At 41.3% G+C, this 12,500-nt stretch overlaps 1 protein-coding gene across 2 annotated transcripts in view; it reads left to right on the top strand.

The window, feature by feature from the left end:
• The first annotated feature begins 2,319 nt into the window (after positions 1 to 2,319).
• The window catches only part of LOC306756520 (26S proteasome regulatory subunit 6B-like), an 11,631-nt gene continuing 1,450 nt past the window's right edge, over positions 2,320 to 12,500 (top strand). For both annotated transcript variants that reach the window (XR_013771323.1, XM_079241273.1), the window contains exons 1-3: positions 2,320 to 3,769; positions 4,362 to 4,460; positions 6,917 to 7,103. Coding sequence is in view for 1 of the 2 variants with exons in the window: in XM_079241273.1 (XP_079097399.1) it covers positions 3,545 to 3,769; positions 4,362 to 4,460; positions 6,917 to 7,103 (511 nt within the window). In the remaining variant the exon portion in view is untranslated. The remainder of the gene's footprint in view (positions 3,770 to 4,361; positions 4,461 to 6,916; positions 7,104 to 12,500) is intronic.

The following is a 12,500-nucleotide window of genomic DNA, read 5'->3' as shown; positions in this document are numbered from 1 at the left end:
GTTGCTTGACAGTGAAACCCTGATGTTTGCTCCTCAGACACATGTCGACCATGAAGGCGTGTCCAGCCTCCGGGGGAGGGTTCTCACCGCAGCACCACCTGCTGCAACAAATTCAGCTTATCTGCTTTTAACTGAAGCTACATAAAGGAAATGTTTTATTTTGATCATGTAATGCATGAAACTCTCAGCCTGAACTGAGAAAAAAACTAAACAGGATGTGGCTGTGCTTTTACCCCAGAACACAGAAACTTTAACTTGGCGAGCTGCCTTCTGGTGGCAAAACTGAACCAAAAAAACGCAGTAATTCAGCATGAAGTCAGAGTTTTACTGTTCTGTGTGTACGATTCACTCTAACAGCCAGACAACCACTGCTGTGTGATTTCATGGTTCTCACACTCCGCCGCTGACATGTTCCCCCTCTGCCTACATAAAGTACTTTATTTCTGATATTAGTCCTGATACACTTCTGTGGAAGCCTGAATGGAAAGCATGGTGGTGTGCAAACGTCTGTAAGTCTGCAGGCGGGTGAGGACTGGCGCCCTGCTACAGGATATAGGTAAAAAAACCCAAACATATGCAAACCCACTCACACGTTGTTCATGCATCTGACTCCCACCAACCTGTGAAGGTTGGTGGGAGTCAGATGGTGGGAAGGTGTGAAGAAGCTCACACAATTTAGTCATTTCTGTTTCCTACGTCTCTTTAAAAGGTGGCAAACAGTGTTCGGCCTCCGTTTGTGAGGCGGGTTGCAGCCGCAAAGCTGAAGCTGTAAGTAGAAAAAGATCCTTTAAGTTCCATCCAGAAGCTGAAAGGATTTAGAATAAATCCTGAATCTGACCGTTTAAATTTGTCTCATTCTAATTTAATTGAAACAAATCTAAAAATGAATATTGTCTCAGTTGTAAAATAGTTGTGACGATGTGTAAGAATTCTGTAATCCAGGTTCAGATTCTCATTGGAGTCGATACGTCGATATCAGCCCGTCAAAACATCAGTTTTTCATCACTTTTCTGAGTGTGTAGATACCCCTCCGCTGGTACAGAACATGAGATTTATTTTCATTTTGGAGAGTTTAGAGAATAAAATAGTTTGTGAAACTCAGAATCAATGAATGTTTTTATTAAAGGTTGTTTTTCGTAAAATATAAACAATATTTCTTAAGTTTCAATAAACAACAATTGTGATGTTTAGCAAATAAGCAGCAGTTCTGGTAAAATCTCCTCTGCTGGATGGTTTCATGGGAATTATAGCTCACGCTAAGTAATCAGGGATCAGGTATTTGAGTCAGGTCTGTTGGAGCAGCTTTTGACGACCCTGGACTAAACTAGGGCTGGGTGATACTTTGGGTATTGATCTGATACCAAGTAAATGCAAGGCAAATATGGGTGATACTATTTGCTTGAAATTTCATTCATTCATTCTCCGAACCGCTTATTCCAATTCAGGGTCGCGGGGAAGCTGGAGCCTATCCCAGCTGGCTTTGGGCGACAGGCAGGGTACACCCTGGACAGCTCGCCAGTCCATCGCAGGGCCACACAGAGAGAGAGACAAACAACCACACTCACTACTAGGGAGGATTTTAGAGTGACCATTTAACCTATCATGCATGTGTTTGGATGGTGGGAGGAAGCCGGAGAACCCGGAGAGAACCCACGCATACACAGGGAGAACATGCAAACTCCACACAGAAAGGCCACTGACCAAACCAGCCAAGGATTGAACCAGCGACCTTCTTGCTGCGAGGCCACAGTGCTAACCACTGCGCAGCCCACTTGAAATTTCCCAATAGTTTAATTATTTATTTCTTTTCTTCTTAATCATGATTGTAATGAAATACAGTAAATATTTTTGTCAAACCATTTTCACCAACTTTATCAAAATTTTGGCTTTTTTTTTTTTTTGTTAGCAAACGATGTAACAAAATTATCAAATAACTCATTTTATCACTCACTCAAATTACTGAGATAATTAGACTCAGTGGGGTAAAATAAAAAATGTTTAGTAGAGCCGAAAATAAGATATATTATGAGATAAAGAGGTGATGATGATGATGAAGTTTAAAATAAGTTAGCATTAAGAAATGCATCAAGATGAAGGGAAAGGCTGCATTAATGTCAATATATATATATATATATATATATATATATATATATATATATATATATATATAAAATACACTGAAAAGTTTCAATGGTATTTATTTCCGTATCCAGGCGCATTTAGAAGAAGTTGCTAGATGTGGTTCAAGCCAAGGCGCTGCGGCTTTGTACTGGGGCCTTCCGGACCACATCTGTCCCAGCGTTGTTGGTTGAGGCGGGGGAGGCCCTATTGAGTTGGAGACGTAAAAAATTGACTCTCAATTATTGCATTAAATTAAAAGGAGCCAGTACAGCTCTTCCTTCGGCTTCTCTGCTTGCGGATTGCTGGGAATTTGTAGGGGGGAGAGGGAGACTTAATCATAGTAGCCTTGTCCTGTCAGTTAAAAGTCTTTTAGGAGATCTCGCGTTGGAAACAGCAGGGATAGCGCCCCCTGTCTGTTGGCCTTCAGTCCCACAGTGGCTCTGGCCGGAGGCAGAGGTTGATCTATCTGTCAATAAGGCAATGAATGATGGCTCAGCAGTTAATTATTCTGTTTATGTGGAGGAGCATCTTGTGAATAGGTGGGGTGATTTCACTCAAATTTATACAGATGGGTCGAGAGACCCAGACACAAAAAGGGTAGGATTTGGTTTCTATGTACCCCATTTACAGATGAGGCAGTGTCGTCGGCTTCCTGACAGGTTATCGGTATTCACAGCGGAGCTTGTGGGTATACTGTGGGCATTATTGTGGGCTGAATCAAGTAGGGAGGAGAGAGTCGTTATCTGCTCTGATTCTATGTCAGCCTTGATGGCGCTGGAGGGGGGGGGCGTTGGTGCTCGGCCCGACATAATATGTGAAATTATGGTCGTTTTGCATAGGATAGAACAGCGCGGTATGAGTGTAGGCTTTGTTTGGGTTCCGGCCCATGTGGGCGTCAAGGGAAACGAGGTTGTGGATGCAGTCGCTAAGGAGGCTCTAAAGCAGCTGGAGGTGGAGGTTAGGGTCTCGTTGGGGCAGTTCGAGTGTCGCAGCATAGTTAACGAGTATGTTTCTGGGAAATGGCTGGAAGAATGGGACGGGGAATTAAGAGGGAGGCACTACCAAATCCAGCAGAGTGTAAAATCCTGCAATCCAATCTGTGGGGAAAATCGAAGGGAGCAAGTTATCCTCACGCGATTAAGACTTGGACATTGTGGCCTGGCAAATAATCTAGCTCTAATAGGAAAACATCAAGATGGTCTTTGTGACCTCTGTAGAAAGTCAGAAACGGTTCATCACGTGCTGTTGGAATGTGAGAAATATGCAGACTTCAGAAGAGCTCTTTTTATTGATGTCATGAAGCTAGGATTCTCTTCAGTATCATTAAAAGTTCTCCTCAATCCAAATGTGAACTGTAAGGACGTAGCGGAGGCTGTGCTCCACTTCATAACCTCTTCCGGACTTCATGATCGAATATGAGTAGATGCGAGGTGCAGTTCCCTTTAAGTGGAGGGGGGCAGCAATACACCCCGTGGTGTTCAGTCTGCCGGAACCGCAAGAAGAAGAAGAAGAAGAAGAAGAAGAAGAAGAAGAAGCATTTAGAAGAACTGCATTACCCATAAACCCTCACACCGACGTACTACGTCAAAACGTGCGTCGCTTGTTAAATTCCGACATGGAGGATTTGGTAGCTGTCGAAAAGAGTCCAGTAAGAAATTTGTGCCAATTGTTTTGATTTTATTGGAGAGGAGGTTTTCTTGCAGATAAATATTCGTTTTTGAGTTTTGTTCTCTGTGTGTTTTTACTGCAGTTTAATTTCTGCCGGATTGCTGTATGAATCTGCCTAGCCGTAAAGCTGCTCTGTCATGCCGGCTAGCTGCTAGCGTTAGCATTCTGAGCTAACTAGAAACTAGATTTGCTCCAAGAATGTTTCCAAGTTATTTATTAAATGCTTGATTAAGAACAATTACAATGATAGAGACTATAATACTTATTGATTGTTAATGCTTATATTGGTTTAAAGTTGTCAGGTGTTGTTATAAGCGATCTGCTGAGGTTAGCAAGCGGCTAATGAGCTAACTGTTAATGTTTGTGAAATCTTAAAGTTTTATATTTTCTCTACAATATATTTAAACGGTTTATTGTGGTTTAAATGTGGTGTTAAATGTATGCTTTCCATTCTGCCTAATATTGGTGTGTTTAAACGTGTGTGTTACATACAAGTACATCAACATTATGTGAGTTGTTTACTAGTTGGTTATTAATAAATCCATGTTTTTGTCTTTCTGTCGCTTTTCCAGGAAGAAATGCCTACAACTCTCAGCTCCAGACCTCAGACAGGTCTGTCCTTCCTGGCACCAGAACCAGAAGATCTGGAGGACCTCTACAGCAGATACAAGGTCTCATAACTTTTGCTATTTTCCATAAAAGTAACAATAAAGTTAGCTGTACGCATTCCTTCACACTACTGGAACTTTTCCTACTGATGCTCCAAACTGTCAACAAAACCAGTATTATTAAGTCAGTAATGTTTTATTCATATCTGCTGCCAAACTAATTCCTCAATTTGTTTCATTTGTAGAAAAGCTGTTGGAAAAGTAGTGAAACTTTGTCGTGATCATGTAATTTATCACCGCTTAATGTGTTTTTTCTGCATGTTAAATGATCTTTACTGGAGCCAAACAGCAGTTGACTCATGGGCCACAATCTGTACGTTTACATGGGAATTTTAATTCTCTTTTATTCAGAATAAAAGTTGATTCCGCTTTAAACTGATGAAAAATGACCATGTAAACACTTAATTCCTAATGCAAATTTCTATTCGGAATTAAACTTAATTCCGATGTAAGTGTCTGGTTGATTCGCATTTTAATTCCGAACTATTTCATTCCTCTGTCATGTAAACCTTCATTCTGCTCTAAGTTAATTCTGGTCGTTCTGAGCATGCTCGTTACCTTGTCCTGTCCCGATGACGCGCGTTGTTTGGCCTCCCGTGTTCGGTGGTCTATCTTTCTTCTCCTTCTCAGCTGCTGCAGAAAGTGAAGTAGTATGCTGGTGTTGAGCTGCTACTTCACATTTATAATAAAACAGCGGCAAAACTGGTTCTTATTATGTAGTTTTTACAAGTTACGACTGAAAAGACGAGAAGCAGGGAGACAACTTTGTTTATTTCTGGTATACGTCATACGTCACGTGCATCCTCTGTCCAATCAGAACCCTTCCCAACCCGCCGCTCTAAAGAGGAAGCGAGTGTTTCATGTAAACGTTAATTTGGAATTATTATTTTCATGTAAACTTGTAGGAGAATACGTTAATTCCCAATTATTGATTCTGAATTGAAAAACATCTTGTAACCATAGCCTTTGTGATTTATCGTATACATCCCAGTAGGGCTGCAACTAACGATTATTTTAATAGTTGACTAATCTGTAAATCATTTTTTCGATTAGTCACGATTATTTGTGTCCCGACCACCATCTGTGCTTCCAGCTGCTCTTTTTACTGGTTCCAGTATGTTTTACCCCACTCTCTTGATCTGCATCATTTGAATGTCCCCCTGATTCCCAGTCAGTCACAACATAATGTCCTTTAGGAAGTTAAAAGAACGACTCCTGAACCAGTTCAAGATTAATTTTAAGCTTAACAGCTTACTACTCATTCAAACTTAGCTATAGTGTCATATCCAAGCTGGACAGAATTTGCCTCTAAAGGAAACAACATAAATATTTTAACATCTTAATTTTTGTAGAATTGCACTGAAATGATTATTTACATCTTAGAAAAGCCTGTTTTGTAGGTAAACAAGGACCAGAATCGTTTAAAACATTCCTGAATCCAAACGGTGATCCGGATCACCACATAAATTAAATCACTTCTTCCTTTTCACATTTCCAACAACTCCTGAACATTTCATGAAAATCTCTCCCTAACTTTCTGAGTTATCTTGAACACAAACAGAGAAACGGCGGTGAAAACAGAAGCTCTTTGGCAGAGGTAACAACAGCACATCGCTACTCACTAATGCTAACTTTGCCATCAGGAACGCTGGAAACCATGACTCCGGGGGTTTTCCTTCCAGATGCTCATGCATGACTGTCGTGCTGCCGTGGTACGCCGACTCTGCGTGGCAGACGACACATTTCACCTGTTTGACTCTTTGTTTAGCGTGAAATATCCCCAAACTTTGGTAACAGGTTGCGCCGCCTTCAGTTTCTTTTTCGCTGTTTAAACAAAGACGCTGCAGGACAACACTGCCCCCAGCACTTCCTGTGGTGCTTTGCGTCATTTGCTCGGTGTTTAGAGTTCTTCTACTGTTTGAAAAGCCGTGGTTGGTAAACGACGTTAAGTTGCCAGGTGCAGCGTTTTATTAGCAAAGCCATACGGTGTTTATAATGCGTCGACACGAAATATCCCGTCGATGAATTTTCATTGTCTTCATCGACAAATCGTTGCAGCCTTACATCCCAGTCATTTCCACTATCACTCATCTTTTCTGAACATATAATAACCTGAACTGTTATTTATATAAACATGGAACCCGTGGATGACTGCAGCAGTCTGCGTTTAGAAAACACAACATGGAGGGAAACGCTTGAATCAAACAGTAAAACTTATTAAAAACGCACACAATCATTTTAACAGCATCTTTTACAGAGCTTAGGTTTCTGATAAAGCTTTAAACACTAGAGATGATTTTCAGGAGTGCAGGATGTTTTTCCAGGACCACGGCGGTTGTCATGTTTAGACTCTCCGTGTTGAAGAGACGCTGGTGTGAAGCTGGTGTGTTTGAGCCGCTTCAGCTCCTCCTGCTGCATCTGTTTACTCATTTACTACTCTTCATCTTCTTCTTCTGCAGAAACTGCAGCAGGAGCTGGAATTCCTGGAGGTGCAGGAGGAGTACATCAAAGATGAGCAGAAGAACCTGAAAAAGGAGTTCCTGCATGCTCAGGAGGAGGTGAAGAGGATACAGAGCATCCCTCTCGTCATTGGCCAGTTCCTGGAGGCTGTTGACCAGAACACGGCTATTGTTGGCTCCACCACAGGTAACACTAACCCTGAGAGCTCTGTGAGACCTCCAGCTCCTCCCAGCGCTGCTGCTGATGGCGTCGGCAGTGTCTCAGGATCTGTGGAACTCTGTGATGGATATAAAGCCGTCTGCGCTCCAGCGGATGTTTAAGACCTAAACCAGAAGCGTCTCAGTGGCGTGGCGACAACCTGACCGCTCCACATCTAAACAGCTTCTTCGTGTCAGGAACTCGTGTAACGGCTGAGTTTTCCTGTTGTCTTTCTGAGGAAGGCCAGGTTTCATATCGGTGTGATATGTTTCGTTTTATCCACGTCTGAGGAACTTTCTGATTCCCATCCTGCCACAAACGTTAATAAACGTCTAACGACATGTAAACCTTTCGTTCTGCTGCTGTGAAGCGACCAGCTCGTTGTGACGGCGCTGGGAGACCAATCAGCAGCTGAATTTCCGGCAGTTTTAGACGTTTGTAAAGCAACCGTTTGTAGGCAGCGCTGTTCATCAGATCCAGCAGCCAGTGGCGTAGTGAGGCTCTGAAGCTGACTATTCCCACACCGAGCTGCTGGTTTATTTATTCATGTACAGACGGCGGCTGATGGACCAGCAAGGAGACAAAATGTCCGTAAAACAAAGTATCTCATGAAATAATTAGATTATTATTAATTATTAATCTGGTTGCTTATCGCGGCAGGAGAAACAACGAAGAGCTGCCGGGATCTCAGCAGAAGTCTCGATTTATCCAGCTTTCCAGATCTGTTTCACTAGCGGCGTTTCCGTGACACATTTTTACTAAATAAAAGCGATGTTTTAAACAAAGAGCTGTGATTTGCAGGAGTTTCCATGGCGCAGCGTTTAACGTTTAAGCCTGAATTCTGGTAAAATCTCGCCCGGCTCAGGGGATTTTAGGAGAATTACAGCTTGTGCGAGGTAGCCAGTAGGGCTGTGACGATACGCTGTTGTCCCGATTTGGTGCCGATTCGATTTAAATTGCGATTCTCACAATTCTTTAATATTGCTGATTTTTGTAGATTAAAAACAAAATAAATGTTTAAAACTTTTTTTTTCTCGTCATTTTGCTTGATTTAAATTAGAAAAAAACAACCAGCAGCCTGATCATCATTCTGCTGCTGTAACGTCCAAGAAGACAAGTTGAAAAATCAATAAAAACAAAAATGACAAATTTTATAATGAATTATTTTCATTTATTTAAAAAAAGGTTGTTTTTTTTTTGTTTTTTTTTAACAAAAAAATCGATTTTAAAATTGTGAAGCAAAAAAAATCCTGATTTTCGATTGGATTTTCCCGAAAAAACGTTTTCATTACAGTTTTTTGGAAACGTGTGAAAAATCCCCTGATGAGAGCATAAAAACTTTTTCCCGATATTCAGTCTTTTTTTCTTTAGCGGTTTTTTAACGGTGATATTTAGTTTTTGCGCCGTTCTAAACACTGCGATTCATTTAGCTGCTATTTCATTCATACTTTCAGGGTCTTGATTTCAGTAACTTTACCACTAATAACACTAATTCTCTTATTTCAGGGCTAAAAAGTCATGATTAATGAGCGTTTTCCAGCCTGCAGGATTCCAGTTTCCTCCTGAACGACCTTCACATCGTGCTGTTTTCTGCGTCCAACACAAGAAGCAGCTTTCTGTTTTCTGAATGTTTTATTTCAGCCTGAAAATTCGTGTTAATTTCACGTCCAGCAAGCAGCATGTCGGCTTTCTGGTGTTTTAAATGTCACATCTGTCGCTGGATGAAGCCAGATTCCACAGGATTAGTTTCCTCTTTCGGAGGTTTGGTGGGAACCGTCAGGATCCCGTTGACGTCTAAAGAAAGACGAAGGTTTGACGCCGCAGCAGCATGAATAATTCCAGAGCGATGCATCTGCAGAGAGACTGACAGAAAATCATGACCTGCTTCAGACTGAATGATTTATGTCCAGAAGGAGATGAACTTGACTGAAACGTGACCGTGTGTTTAGATGACACATTATGTCTGCAGTAGATGAATAAGTGAAGCTGAGAATAAACATTTAATGCAGCAGCAGATAAACGTCCGGCTGTCGGGGGGCGTGAAGGTAAAGATTTCAGGTTTTCTGAAATCTTTCCCTTCCAGATGCTTTTTGTTGTTCCAGTTTAGAAACTGGGTCTGATAGAAGCCTAAAACTCTCCAGTAGGCTTCATGGAAACGTATTTTCATTGTCGGCCGCATAAAAAGCTGTAAAACGTCGTGATTCTGTGTTTTCTCTCTGTGAATCTATAAATGTTGAGTGAAAAAAAACAGCTCATTTAAAGATGTCACCATGGCAACAGCAGCTAATTAGGGGTGTAATGATACATTGATCAATGGATTTATGGATCATGTGATCGGTGGGTGAATGACGGTGATCTGAAATGCAAACATGGTTCTAAAATAAAAACAAACCGTTTATTAAACACAATTTTAACATGAAGTTGTTCCTATTTTAGATCCACCTGGCGTCATTTTTACATGTCGTCTTCATTTTACAAATATTTTACGTTTTTATTTAACGACTTGAGATCAGCGGTAAAAATATGAAATTATTTTCTATGTTGTTTCCGTGATTCTTTTAATATGAAAGAATGTTTAATTACCTGTGATGCCGATTCATGTCAGCCGTTTGATTTTAAACTGAACTGAAAACACATCAAGACTGAATCTGAGATATCGGTAAACATTGAATATCCATCCATTCATTTATTATGATGATTAATAACCTACATATTTACGTGTTTGTTTGTTTTAGTTATTAAATAATCATCTGACAACGAGAATATTTATAAACACAAAAATGGACGACAGGCTGTCCTGTAGACATCTTTAAATCTGGAATCCCGGTAAAAATTTCCTGCAACACGATTGGACGTCTACCGATGTTCGTACGCGGCGAAAGTTCTCAGACGCCATGAACACGGTCAGACGTCTACCGATGTTCGTACGCGGCGAAGGTTCTCAGACGCCATGAACACGGTCAGACGTCTACCGATGTTCGTACGCGGCGAAGGTTCTTTGACGCCATGAACACGATCGGACGTCTACCGATGTTCGTACGCGGCGAAAGTTCTCAGACGCCATGAACACGGTCAGACGTCTACCGATGTTCGTACGCGGCGAAGATTCTTCGACGCCATGAACACGGTCAGACGTCTACCGATGTTCGTACGCGGCGAAGGTTCTTTGACGCCATGAACACGATCGGACGTCTACCGATGTTCGTACGCGGCGAAAGTTCTCAGACGCCATGAACACGATCGGACGTCTACCGATGTTCGTACGCGGCGAAAGTTCTCAGACGCCATGAACACGATCGGACGTCTACCGATGTTCGTACGCGGCGAAGGTTCTCATCGCCATGAACACGATCGGACGTCTACCGATGTTCGTTGTTTGAAAAAAGTAAGCTTAAAATGACTGGACAAAGGAAAACACCAGACAAACCACGTAAATAAAGACCAGTCTTAACATGATGACGCTCTGATTTTGCTCATTTTCCAGACTTGCTTGTCATGTAAATCTGGCTTCCAGTTATTTCTCCGTACCTGGTCTGCACCTCGACACTTCCTGTCTTCTAGGACAGCGCTTTCAACCTTTTTGCAACACAGTACCCCTTGTAAAATATTTTTTCAGCCAAGTACCCCCTAACCAGTGCAAAGTACTTTTGGTTCAGAAAAAACACATATAGCATTGTATCCGTTGCGTTTGACCTTTTAAACTTTAATTGTGTTTTGCACATCTCTACTATACGCTTCCACCAGGACTTCGTTGTTTGCGTTGTCCAGGCGACAGTGGGGTTCAATTCATGTCGAAATGTGGGATTTTTGGAGGAATGAAATGATGTAAATCTAAATGTAATTTCAGTTTATGAATGTAAACTTACTATTTATTGGAATATATTAAATATTTATATGATATTACATTTATATTATTTTATTTAAGGATATTATAAAGAAAACATATATATATATATATATATATATATATATATATATTTTTTTTTTTTTTTTTTTTTTTTTTTTTTTTTTTAAATTCAGTAGATAGCTGGTGTTTTGTTGCTTCACAGGAAACTTATTCCCAGTTTACACGACTTCTCCTGTTTGACCGGAACAGACAAACACGCAACAGATTAAATGAAAATAAAACAGAGGTTGTCCTGTTTGGTCGCCCCAAACAAGTCCAGGTTCTTTCCCATTCCTTTGGCCCATTAGCATCCTATTTAAGACCACAGGCCAGAAGTCTGGGTGTTCGTAGTGAGGGGGACTAGCTAGCTAGCTTCTTTCAGCTTCGGCTACTAGCCAACGTTAAAACATACTGATCTGGAAAAAGTTATCCGTGTCTTTATCACATGGCGGTTGGACGACTGTAGCTCCCTGTCTGTTGGTATCACCGGTCTTAACTTAGTCGTCTGCAGCTTGTTCAGAACGCAGCGGCTCGTCTGCTAACCGGGACAAAGAAACGTGAACCGGAGCTGTCCTCTCTTCCCCCGCTAGTTTTAGAACTGATTTTAAGGTTCTTTTATTTAAGTCTCTAAATGGCTCGACACCACTATCTGACCTTGTTAACATTCATCAAACCAGATGGTCAGCTGACCAGATGTCTTTGACCTTCCAGCTGATGGTCAATGACATCTAGAGGGGAGCGAGCTTTTGCAGTTGTTCCACATGATGGAAGTCATTACCCTGGATGTACGGTCTGCAAATAGCCTTTTAGGTTTTAAAACTCGTCTAAGGATCCACCTGTTTACCCCTTCGGCTGAGCAGAGTTTATTATTATCTGTTTTACTCTTTTGCTTTTATTGTTACTGATTATCTTGGAGTTTTTTTTAGTGTATATATGTGTGTATATATCTGCTTTATTTGATGTATACATGTTGCTGTACAGCTGCGATGGACTGGCGAGCTGTCCAGGGTGTACCCTGCCTTTCACCTGCTGGACTGGGAAAGACTGCTGGGATAGGCTCCAGCTTCCCTGCAACCCTTCATTGGATTAAGCGGTTAGGAAAATGAATGAATGGATGAATCTTGCTATAAAGCACTTTGGCCGGCCACTGGCTTTTAAAAATGTGCCATAAATAAAGCTGACACAGACCTTGACGTAACAACTCTCCGGCATTGTTCTCTTTTCCTGCTAAAGATGCCTCTCTGTGGAGATTTACATGAGCATCCAGGCTGTCTAATCTTCTCGGGTTGGGAACAAACATGCGAGAGTGACGTATGAATAAATTATGAAAATCATCTATTGTCTGCATTATGTGGCCATAAAAAATAAGCCCTGCCCCTTCTAAAGATCCGGTTCTTTTTGACGGGAATCAGCTGTCAGAGCTGAACATTTTATAAACGAGCATCATTAATTCAGATGAAGGAATGTTCCTGATATTGTTTTCTACTGAAGCTGCAGAG

Source organism: Telmatherina bonti, assembly GCF_933228915.1.
Source record: "Telmatherina bonti genome assembly, chromosome: 5".
Taxonomy (NCBI): Eukaryota; Metazoa; Chordata; class Actinopteri; order Atheriniformes; family Telmatherinidae; genus Telmatherina; species Telmatherina bonti.
The sequence above is the reverse complement of the archived record's forward strand: the minus strand, read 5'-3'. Positions and strand labels throughout refer to the sequence as shown.